Source organism: Callionymus lyra, chromosome 4 (assembly GCF_982586985.1).
Source record: "Callionymus lyra chromosome 4, fCalLyr1.hap1.1, whole genome shotgun sequence".
Lineage (NCBI taxonomy): Eukaryota > Metazoa > Chordata > Actinopteri > Syngnathiformes > Callionymidae > Callionymus > Callionymus lyra.
The window spans coordinates 10,801,936-10,814,968 of NC_141821.1; the positions used below are offsets into that span (position 1 = coordinate 10,801,936).

Here is a 13,033-nt window from a genome sequence, read left to right on the forward strand (position 1 = left end):
CCCCCTCATACATGCCTGTCTAGACCCGGCCCTGTGAACTAGCAATAGAGTAATGACCCTATTTACAAATTAATTCATGAATAAGAAACAACAAACAATCGTGTAGAAGTTACTTAAGTTAACATTAATTTAATTTATTTCCTTTTTTAAAATTCTTACATTTATACATATAATTAATACTTCATAAGAGATCCTTTTTATCAAACATTTTTAAAACATTTATAAATGATACGTGGATAAATTATAACTTTTTTCTTAACATTTTTTGTTTATTATAAGATACTTGTAAGTGAGAATAATGTTTCCAGTGTTGTAAACATAATATGTACATTTTTCTTGTGTTGTCAGTTCAGAATAACACAATGAAACATGACAACACACAAAATAAGCAAAATAAAAACTTTAAACTATTCATATTAAAACATCTATTTTTTAAATAATTGAATAAGCAATTGAACGACAAAGTGTGTCATGTGTTACTTGAAGAACCAAACAGTGATTTAAGATAAACACAAAAACCTGCTAGTTGTTAGTTTACATATTATTTCAGGAAGTTCTCTCATCTTCTCTCTTTACACAAACATCTCTGAGGCACGTTTGCGAGGATTTGGTTCGACGGACATTTAACGTCAGTCGCACACCGTGTTGCAACATTATTGATTCGGTCAACGAGGAGATACAAAGTCAACGGAGCTGAACTTTGATCAAAAAAGTTGTGCTGGAAAACACACACAGATCCAGATTATCTGTGGAATCTTCGCCGTCACACTGATTCAGAATAATCCGGTTATATCGGTCGCACAAACTTCTTGTTTACCGCTCGACGTGTCATGTGACCTGAGCTCTTATCGAGATCAAACACATAGAGAAGTTTGTGTCACATTCTCGTCCAGGTCTTCTGGAGGAAAAACCGAGGCGTTCCCAGGGTCAACAGAGAGACAACATTTATGTAACGTGACTGTTGTGGGTCAGCCCCGGGGCCTCCACTTAATAATACCCATCATGCCTCATTGGGACAAAAAACTGTCAACTCATCAATCAAGGAGACGAAGAAGAAGAACTAATCGAAGCTCGTCACCTCAACACCTCAACTTATTTTAGCATTTGAAATATGGTCGATATCCATGAGCTCATTGGGACGGCAGGTGGCACGGTTTTGCCGACAGACAGAAGCAGACGATCACAGATCAACCTCCTTGGCAGAGGTAATAATCGCCATCGTTCCCTCCTGGAATGTGATTGGATGCCAGAGTTTTTTTTATGTTAATGTCTTTATTCTTTTCAAAGTGCATTTAATTTACAAACTGCTAGAAGATTCGGATGAAACAACAATTCGGTCCGAATTCAAAGACGGGGTAGATGTTCTTCAAAACGTTAAACATTTAGAAAAGGAGGGGGGGGAGGGGGACTGCCAGGTGAGTTTGATTGACAAAAAAATAAAAGTTTTTTTTGTGGTGCAGGTTTGACAAAAATGTTTTACACTTATAGAGCATGGATGTGGGAGGAAACCTGGAGTGAAGAGACTAAAGCACAAAGAGAAAACATAAGGTTTCAGGAGCTGGAATCGAACCCATGACGCTCTTCCACAGTCAAAGTGTGAGCATCATCATCATCATCATCATCATCATCATCCGTGAGGCTCTGGAGAGAGAACGATGAGTCAGCAGGATTTATTTCAGCACTTTTTTTTAATAATGACCCAGAGAGGCACGGATATACTTTACAGGACTAGCGTCTCTACACGTGCTCCCACCAGTGACTCGTCCTCGGCCCGGGACCCTCATCAGCGACACCTTGAGGTAGTTTTCTGTCTCTGCGCTGACCTCCACCCGCACACTCTTCTTCTTCATCTTCAAGGTTCATTGACGGCGACGTGTCGTACAGGTGCGATAATGGAGTTGAAAAACTAAACATTTATTTCATGATGAGCTCAAAACAGAGTCGGCCGGGGCGTCACACACACACACTCGCACACACACACACACACAGACTCACACAGCCTCTCTGACGGTTTTTTTTTTAAAAACACAAATCAAACACGTAACTGGTATAACACAGCAGAACTACACAATAACACAACAAGAGACAGGGATGTTGCATCACTGACCGGCCATCTTTTTTCTTTCCTTCCAGGAAATAAAACACTTAAAAAAAAAAAAAAAAAAATACTGCACAGCTAATCGGCGAAGAAACTGTGGAGGTGACGCTTCGTGGAACTTCCACAGTTTCTTCCGCCTTTTGGCACTTTTTTTTTTCTTCCCTCCCTACACTCGTCAGTTTTGGGGACTCGAAAGCGAAAACGATGCTCGACAGTAAGGACGGGGTTCGACAGTGCAGAGTCCACAGTGTTGGAGCTACAGTCGGAGAACTATGTGTACGATCACAAGATACTTGTGCTTTGTCTTTCCATTACAGGTCGTGAAGGCGAGTGTTCGAGACGACGAAGCTGAACTAGTGAAGTACAAAACTAGCAGGTGCTGTCAGACAGCTGGAACACCGTGTATTCGTCCTCGTGTCCCGCGGCACTTGAACGCCGCACCAGAAACTATCCTCTTCCTACCTTTGCCTTTTGACTTTTTTTACACAGCGAGCAACAACATGGACACAAGAGGGACAGACAGATACACAGGTGAGAAATATAAAGTGTCTCTATGCTCTAGCGTCTGTTCATCGCGGCGGCGGCGGAGGCGGAGGCGGCGCCCCCCCGGCGTGGACGATCGCCGCACTCGTGGCGTCCGGCGCCAACGTCCTCCTTCCTCCCTGAAGTAGCCGGGATCAGCTGTCAATCACGAGTGTCGCCTTCCTTTTTCCAACCCCGTCAGCAAAAAAAACGCAGACGGGCTCCTTTTGCCTCTTAAAAAAGAAAAGATGGGGTATCCATGGCAACAGCCTGGGGGTGTGCACGCGGAGAGGGTTCCTAGGAGTAGATGGTGATGACCTCGCGGCCGCCGCCCCGGACCAGCATGGCTCGGTTCAGGCCCTCGAGCAGAACCTCCAGGAACTCCATGTCTGTGAGTGTCGGTCAAGGGCGCAATGAACACCAGTCACATGGTTACCTCAACCAATCACAGAGACCAATCCGTCACGCTGATCACATGTCAGCTTCAGTCCGTCACGTCGACGTTTTATCATCAGAACGAGCCACAAAAAGAGATGAGTGACTGAACACAGTCACATGACACTGTTCCAGCATCATAACCTGGTGCGTCAAGATGTCTGAAAACTTTCTAAATACAGTCCAACGATCATTTCATTCACTACAAGTATCACATGACTCTGTCTACCAATCACATGTCATCCATAACATGACAATACCCAACAATCACATGATATCGTATAATATTCATTCACTCTACGAATCACATGAAACATCGTTTTTTGATCGAATGACAATATCGCATGACATTATCTATCAATCACATGACACCAGCTATCACATGACACCAACAATCACATTACACTAACTTTTAAAGGACACCAACTATCACATGACACCAACACTCGCATGACACCAACACTCACATGACACCAACTATCACATGACACCAACACTCGCATGACACCAACACTCACATGACACCAACACTCACATGACACCAACACTCGCATGACACCAACACTCGCATGACACCAACAATCACATGACACCAACTATCACATGACACCAACACTCGCATGACACCAACACTCACATGACACCAACACTCGCATGACACCAACAATCACATGACACAAACTATCACATGACACCAACAATCACATGACACCAACAATCACATGATACCAACACTCACATGACACCAACACTCAAATGACACCAACACTCACATGACACCAACACTCACATGACACCAACACTCACATGACACCAACTATCACATGACACCAACACTCGCATGACACCAACACTCACATGACACCAACACTCGCATGACACCAACACTCGCATGACACCAACAATCACATGACACCAACTATCACATGACACCAACACTCGCATGACACCAACACTCACATGACACCAACACTCGCATGACACCAACAATCACATGACACCAACAATCACATGACACCAACAATCACATGACACCAACACTCACATGACACCAACACTCACATGACACCAACACTCACATGACACCAACACTCACATGACACCAACTATCACATGACACCAACAATCACATGACACCAACAAACAATCACATGACACCAACTATCACATGACACCAACAATCACATGACACCAACAATCACATGACACCAACAATCACATGACACCAACAATCACATGACACCAACAATCACATGACACCAACTATCACATGACACCAACAATCACATGACACCAACAATCACATGACACCAACAATCACATGACACCAACTATCACATGACACCAACAATCACATGACACCAACTATCACATGACACCAACCATCACATGACACCCACTATCACACAACACCCACTATCACATGACACCAACAATCACATGACACCAACAATCACATGACACCAACACTCACATGACACCAACTATCACATGACACCAACATTCACATGACACCGGCTATCACATGACACCGGCTATCACATGACACCAACTATCACATGACGCCAACTATCACATGAAACCAACAATCACATGACACCAACTATCACATGACACCAACCATCACATGACACCAACACTCACATGACACCAACAATCACATGACACCAAAAATCACATGACACCAGCTATCACATGACACCAGCTATCACATGACACCAACAATCACATGACACCAGCTATCACATGACACCAACAATCACATGACACCCACAATCACATGACACCCACAATCACATGACACCAACAATTACATGACTCCAGCTATCACATGACACCAACAATCACATGACACCAGCTATCACATGACACCAACAATCACATGACACCAGCTATCACATGACACCAACAATCACATGACACCAGCTATCACATGACACCAACAATCACATGACACCAGCTATCACATGACACCAACAATCACATGACACCAGCTATCACATGACACCAACAATCACATGACACCCACAATCACATGACACTAAACATCACATGGGGCAGCGTCCACCAGGCACATGTCACGGCACACTGACCCGGCGACACGGACAACAGTCTCATGACAGTCATTCGAGACACATGAAGGATACAGTTCTCGTCGCCTCCTCTGTTCTTGGGTGGTCCGGGCATGTTGAGCAGCACCAGCTGAGCCCCCTGAGACCGGTTGACCACCACCTCGTTCAGCTTGATGGCCGTGTGCATGCGACGCACGTTGGACTGGTTCCTGGCGGGAGAAGAGTCTCAGCATGAAGACGCCGCGGCAGCGTTTATCTCCGAAGACATCGTGGCTCAGAACGAAGTGACTTATGCTTCTAGTCGGTGAAATCTACATGAGCCACGATATCATCTGGAGAGTGTCACGGTATCTGACGTCGGGAAAGAGGCGTCTGTCAAGAGGATTGTTGCTCTTCATTGTGTTATCATGCCGCCTCTTTCCCGACAGAGAAGCAAACGCACACAAACACGACACAGCCGTAGTATTACCAGGAATTAACACAAAAGTCTGCTTTCCATTCCCAATGAAATAACATGTTCACGTTTCATTGACTCAGATTTTTGGATGGAAAGCACAGCTTTGCTCGGGATCAGAAGCAGGTCACACCTAGCAAACATGGACGCGCACACACACACAAACACACACACACACACGAAGAAAGCGACGAACATGTAGCAGAGGCTGAATGGAATGCAACTTACAGACTCTCCCACTCTCTAGAAGGAGAAAACAGGACAGAACAACAGAAACAGGCTTAGATGCGTCTACATCAGCGGGTGATTCAGTGGCCAAACCCTGCCTTCAACCCTGGCTTGCTTACAGCGTGTTAGTGTTTCTGAAGTCGTCCATCAACGAGGCCTTGTTGTCAAGTTGTCGGTTACGATAAAAGGTAATCGGTCGTTCAAGTCACGGTCAGGCTAGTGACATAACCAGGTGTCAACGTCGCCTCTTACGACCCACCTTCACCTCTGACCCTCCCGAGTACGTCCAGATGTTTATGACTCATGGTCATGCAATATTCCCGCTCACGCCTTTTTCATGGAGGATTGAGGAATGACGTGGATGTGGACGCTTCGACAATCCATTCAATTCTAAACTTTATCTAATTTTGCTGAAGTGAACTTTTCAATTTAGCTTTAATAATTTAAAGAAACATCTTGCTCAGCTCTATCTTTAAATGGTAAACCAGGGGTTCTTAAGTTGACTACAAAAGTTTGTAATTCTATAATTATTTTATTATTATTTTCATGATATTTAGACTCTTTTTATTTAAGTGTTTTACCCACTAATGACCAAAATACCACAAATTATTTTATTCAAAGGTTAAAAAGAAAAAAAATCGTAACTGGAAATTCTAGTCCCTTCAAAAAATTATTTATTTTCTTAGAATAAGCATGAGTCACTGTTTACTGTTCTCTTTTTCTATTCAAAGAAAAAAGATTAAATATATTTTTTCACATTAAGATGTCTGTTGAACTTGTAAGGTGGTAAAAAGAAAACGTATTAAGTGTGATTTTCTGGAACTCCTGTGTTGTTCTCGATGTTATCTTGACCTTTTAAGTTTATATTTTATTGATTATTGTTTTGATTGTTTAAGCGCTTTGTGACCCTGGTCTGGAAAAGCGCTCTATAAATATAAATTACTTACTTACTTTTTAGGTGTGTTTTAAATATCCAACTTACTAAACAGCGCCATCTATCGAGCTACGAAAGTAAAGCCGCTGCCTGACGAGGCTTGATTTCACACACCATGCAGACACTTCCTGACACGTGCAGTTATGCTCCGAACTTAAGTAGGATTCACACCGACAACCCTTCGTCAGGGGCGAACAATGGACGTGGACTTACGGCTTCATGTTGAAGAGGTCGCGCACCACCATGTTGGTGTTGGCCTCGCGGTTCCGGTTGCGCTCCGTGAAGAGCTTGTCCTTGGTCCAGGTCATGTGGACGCGCTCCGGGCCCGTCTCCGCCTTGTCGTTGGCGGCCGCGTGAGACGCCGTGTTCCGGTCGTGGATCAGCTGAGCCTGGAAGGACGGCGAAAGGTCAGGAGGGTGAACGGCGTGAGAGTAAGTGAGGGAGGGAAGCTGAGCGAATACAGCATCACCACAGTCAAGGGTCAAGAAGAGTTGGCGATGGAAAGAATAAATAAATAAAGAGGTGCATTAAAGGAATAGAAAATACAGTGGAACGTCACAAAGACAAAACAAGGAAATGACACAGTTGAGGATCGACCACAGAAGGAGGGACGACTACTAGAGAACGTGCCGTGAGACTGAATCAAGGTTGTGTGAGACATAAGTGAAGATCATCAGGAAAACCAGCAGAAGCTAAAGGCTATATAATACATTTGCGCTTAAATATGCGACATGTTTGACTGCGTACATTCCAGGAAAAAAATATTTTACTTCTTTTTTTTCATACTTACAATATTAAAAGAGTCAATTCTCCTTGATCCGCCATTTTGACTTTCCACCAACCTTAGACCCCCCCCCCCGCAGATAGACCTAATCCTTAAGATGGTGTAATGTAATTTTTCTCTCTGGAAAACACTCCTAAAAAACTGTGTTTATTGTGAACGCATGAGTAATATTACGACGCACAAATGTATAATCCTCCGTTTACAAGTGCTTAGTAAGCATGGTGCAAGGGATCATGGGACCTCGGTGTGGTCTCATTATACAGACATTCTATTGTAACTTCTTTTCTGCCGTTACTATGAGTAGGAATATATCGCAGTCGTACAGTAGCTGCACTGAACAAAAAGATCGCCTTAGCTGTAGCAAGTGCGCATTACTGCCCCCTACAGGTCATGGTTGGCGTTTTAAAAAAAATGATTTAATTTTATAGGCTGAGATCTTCTAGCACAGGGGCCACCAACGTGGTGCCCTCAGGAGAATTTTTATTATTTAATTTTTTAAATATTCAGTTTATATATTAATATATAATAAAAATAGAAAATTTGATTAAATGATGAGTTTAGATTCCAGTTCATGACATTATTCCACACACAGTGGTCAGTGTTTGTTTGTTCTGTCAGTTGTTTACATCTATGTCATATTTGGTTGTATGATTATGATGATGTACTGTGTATTGTTTTTACCTTTGTGTGTTTTAACTAAACTTTCTTTTATGTCACTGTACAGCACTTCGTAACGACTGTTGTGGTTTTTAAAGCGCTTTATAAATAAAGTTGAGTTGAGTTAAGTGTGTGTGTGTGTGTGTGTGTGTCTCTAAGCTTGAATAGCATTCGTGCCACTGCGTAGGCAAGTCTGCGTTCAAGCATTATTTATACGAAACAAGGAGAGAAATGTGAAATAAGTGGTGAAATGCAGATTTTGTCTGGACGTGTCTTCTGATCACGAGACCCTCTGTCTGATCCTGAACAGTGTAAAAAATAAACAGTGTGGAACACAAGAAGTCCGTGGAAGAAAAGAAAATCTACTTCATCGACAGAGATGACAAGAGGTGAGATATTAACAAATCATCTTCTGACAGCTGGATTAGCAACAGTGCAGAAGTGTCTCTGTGGGAACCACATGCAAAAGTATAAAGGGTCGAGTCGGCATTTCTGTGTGGTGGAGACGGTCGGGGGGTTCTGAGGGGAGCTACGGTGAAGTGACAGGTTTCATTCCGTGTGCAGAAACATACACTTGCTGGGACGGGGCCGGTGGGAACATGGATGGGGGACAGTGGGAGGATGAAAGTGGGACTACCTCGTCCTCCTGAACGTCCTCCGCCGAAGAGGACTGCCGGCTGAGGTTGGTGGCCGGGCCCGGCTCCGGGTTCTTCCTCCGGATTGAGCTACGCGACTCGTCAGTGATACTCTGAATCTGAGCGTGGCGGGTGCGGTCGAGAGAGGTGGACAGACGACCAGGTGTCATTGAAGATTTAAATCTAACCAGAACCACCGACACAACAACCAAACGCAGACGGACAGACAGGACGCCTGGAGGACGGCGGGCGCTCCTTACCTCTCGCTCTCGCTCCGTCCTGGACAACTGCATCTGCTTCAACATCTGCGACCGCTGCTCCATCACCAGGGTCTTCTCGTACGTGAAGGCAGAGATGTCGTTGTCGTGCTGCCGGGAGGAGGAATTATTATTATTGTCTTGTTATAGTCTTGTTTTGTTAACAGATACAAATGTGTTATGAGGATTATAGCAACAGCGGTTCACTCTTCTGACACATGGGGGAGACAAAATCATTTTCAGGTTTCATATTGTTGCTTTAATATAAGTCAATTCAGAAGATTCCTTTACTGAATCAATCATCATACAGTTGGTTTAGTTTTTTCAAAAACAGAATTATTTTGCTTAAAATAAATAGATTATTACTTCTAATACGTTTATTATTCTTTAATTTTTACACCAAATATAAAAATATTTTATCGAGACTTAATAAAAAAATAAAATAAAAATAAAATATTTATTATTATTAAAATAAATGAGGAAATCAGATTTATAGAAAAGTATAATAAAAACAAACCCCACAGAGAATGTGTGCATGAACTAACTTTTTAAATATGTATTTAATTTATATATTGAATCAAAAAGGGTCGTCCCATAAATTGTGACATAATTTAACAGCCAATCATTTTGGGAATTCTTGTTGAAACTCCAAAGAATGTATAGAAACAGATCCAGATTTTGTTTTATTTTCCGTTTTTAGGTTAAGCCATCGACAATGAGAGACAGTGTTTATTGAATGAACTTCAATCATGCAAAAGTGGAGAATATGAAAGAGAAAAAATGGTTCTTTATATTTATGCCTTCATTATTATAGAGTTTGTTATTTTCATTACAGGGAAAAGATGTGATCAAATAAATACAGTATATATTAGCATTATTATTATTATTATCATAACAATACATTTAAAACATACATAATGTTTACTGGCTAATGTTACTCTTACCAGGAAAGAAGCGTCCAATTCATTCATTTAATTTTGCTCTTTTAAGACAAAACAATGCTTCAATGTATTTGTGTTAAACATTCAAGTGCTCTCTGCTGACACCTTGAGGTGAGGTGAATGAACCGCTTCATTGAAGGTTTAACTCACTTTTATATGTTTTCATCTAATGAGTTTGAGAAATTCATTTTGTCCTTAAGATTAGTTTATCAAGATCATTTACCATTTCAACCACTTCCACCTCTGCGTTGAGCCGCAGGTGGTAGAGAAACATCTGCAGGTCTTTCTTCATCTGGATGCTGTTGTCGTCCATCTGAGCCACGGTGAAGATGCGCATCTTGCATTTCCTCCAGACCTGCAAAGACACGCCCGTTGAAGATGGACCCGCGTTTTCGAGAAGAAGCTCGGGAGACTCGCCTTGTGTTGTCGCAGCAGGAAGGGCAGCAGCATCAACATCCCTCCATCGTGCACCACCCACCACACGTCGATGGTGCCCTCGGCCAGACGGTCCTGGTTGGTGGGGAAGTTGTCCACGTTCTTCGCCACCAGCAGGGCGTGATTGGCGGACGTCGTCTCACGAACCGTCTCTGGAAGGACAGACGAGGAGGAGGAGGAAGCGTCAGTTTGGCGTCACGACCAGGAAGTTCGGGGGGAACGTTTTCGAAACCGCACCGATGAAGTTCTTCCACGACTGCCTGTCGTTGGACTGCCTCCAGTTCCCGGGCCAGGCCATCAGCACCGTGTTGTGCTTCATCCCTCCCAGACCCGCCGACTGGACCAGGTGAGAGACGCCGTCCCGGAGGTTGGAGGACACGACGACGTGGCAGAAGCCCTTCGTGCGTTCTGCCGTCATGACGGCTTTGATGTTCTGTGGAGACGAGGGACGGTTGTCCGTGTTACAATATCCTGAAGCCTCACGTTTAAGGTTAAAGGTCATTATGAAGGGACTCCATCTTTGTACCAGATGGTTCACAAATAAAGATCATCACCTTAGCATTTAACCAATGTTGCACATGAAATATGAATAGATTTCCAATAAATAACACATAATATTCTCACTCATTTTAGTGTCACGACACAAAAATGCTAAACCCTTCCAGTTCCAATCAAACAAACTTGTGAACCAGCTCTTCAACAGATTTTCAACTACAGATCGGTTCTGGACGACAGTATTGCTTGAACCCCTGAGTCCAAGAGAGTTTTGCCGGAAAGTTGGTGTGTGTCCACTGAGAAAATTTTGCTTTAAAATATTTATTCCGGTCCCTTTTGCATGAATTCATCACATTCTTGAATTTTAAAGCCAGAAAAAAAATACCTTTAGAGCTCAGTAGATGGCGCTCTCTAGTTTAAAAATAACAAGAGATTTCATTAAAAAATAGTTGAGGGCTAGAGGACTTCGTCAGTCCTTCTGTTGTGTATAATTGCCGACCGGCACTTGAACGCATCACTCATTGCAATGTTCTATGAAAACCAACATGATTGCTTTCGTGGAAAAAAAAATTAATCCGGGGATTAAAATGCTGTTGAGGGCAGATTGAAATCCGCCGGCACATGTTGGTGAGTCACCAGAGCGCTGCTGCATATGCTATGAAGCTTCAGCCGAATACTGTACATGTCACACTGAACCTCTCTCTCAAAAATAAAATCACCTGCTCAGCTTTTTTGGCCTCGGCGTCTTTGGTCAGGTACGTTCCTTCGATGACGTTTCCCACGATGGTGAGGCCTTTCCCCGCCTTCAGCTGGCTGGTGATGGACAGCAGACGCGGGTGTTTGACTGCCTGCTCCGGGTCCAGGTTGAGGAGGACCAAGAGTTGAGGCCTGGAATAAGAGTGAAGAAGACAAACTTAAATTATCCGAGGCCTTCGTCCGTCCATGTGAAGTTAATATGGAGCTCAGTAGGTGGCGCTATTGCTTTTGAAAAAAAAAGGCGTTTAATGAAGCTAGTTGTAGGACTGTAGAGTATAATGTGTGATCAAAACAATAACAAAAGCACAATTAAGTGAAAGCAAACATCTACACAAGTGAAAGCACAAAGGAGATGAAATATTAAGTTATTTTTTAACAGTGGGAAACACAGTTTTGGTGTTTTTATTGAAAACATTCCTGTTTTTTTAGGAGTTGCCTCTATCGTTCTTTACTTTAACACACAGTTCACTGGGATATAAGCAGCGTTTCCCGTCAAGTATTTACTTTTCTTTTCTTGATAGTATACTAGGGATTTTTGAATGTAGCTAAATGTACATTTTTCTCTTTAAACTGTTTAATATGGAGGTATACGAGTGGCATCAGAATATTTAATGGTTTATTTTCATTTTTTTTTAAGCATGCATTTTTTTTATTTTGAAAAGAAAGCTTTGTTGCATTTTTCTGATGTTGAAGAAAAACATTGAGATATGTTGAGATGATGAGTATTTAATATTGTGATTGCAATGATTCAAATTTTGATTTTTACTTCTAATTTAAAAATGGTAGCCTTTTAAATGCAATATATAATTGTTGGCACTATTATACCAACAACATTTTAAATGTTAAATCCAACTATTAAATATTCTAATGGCACTGACTTACTTCTAAATTCCCAACTCTTTTACAAGCTGCATTACCTTTTGTATTACATGCTGCCCCTCAATTAGAAACTTCCCATGATGACCAAATACAAAAGCAAACATAAAAATATATATTTTATATTAAGGGTTAAACCATACACCATCACACAATACTCTAAGTTTAAACACTTTCAAAGAACGTCACTATTTAGCGTTAAAAAAATAAATAAAGGGCTATTTTATCTCAGCATATAACTGCATTTTATTTAATCATTACATTTGGTGACTTAGTTGAAAAATAAATAATGAATTTTACATGTTAATTTAAGTGAAAGTTCAAGTAGGTTCACGGATGTACCTCCAGTTCTTGGTGTGTGGTGGCGCCTCCTCCAGGCGGATGAGAGCATAGCGGGCAGCGTTTAGAGACAGTCCCCGGATTCCGTCGCCCCACTCCTTCTCCGCGCTGCAAA

General features: G+C 42.3%; 1 protein-coding gene across 7 annotated transcripts in view; it reads right to left on the reverse strand.

Annotated features, from left to right (window-relative positions):
- Window positions 1-1,197: 1,197 nt before the first annotated feature.
- The window catches only part of slc12a7b (solute carrier family 12 member 7b), a 51,953-nt gene continuing 40,117 nt past the window's right edge, over window positions 1,198-13,033 (reverse strand). For 3 of the 7 annotated variants that reach the window (XM_087788747.1, XM_087788749.1, XM_087788752.1), the window contains exons 16-26: window positions 12,922-13,026; window positions 11,667-11,835; window positions 10,690-10,885; window positions 10,435-10,604; window positions 10,241-10,372; window positions 9,080-9,187; window positions 8,822-8,938; window positions 6,957-7,132; window positions 5,810-5,824; window positions 5,203-5,336; window positions 1,656-3,009 (exon numbers count right to left, since the gene is read on the reverse strand). In XM_087788747.1, coding sequence (XP_087644873.1) covers window positions 2,918-3,009; window positions 5,203-5,336; window positions 5,810-5,824; window positions 6,957-7,132; window positions 8,822-8,938; window positions 9,080-9,187; window positions 10,241-10,372; window positions 10,435-10,604; window positions 10,690-10,885; window positions 11,667-11,835; window positions 12,922-13,026 — 1,414 coding nt within the window. In that variant the 3' untranslated portion in view covers window positions 1,656-2,917. The other 4 variants (XR_015710881.1, XM_087788750.1, XM_087788748.1 and 1 more) reach the window with 4 other exon arrangements.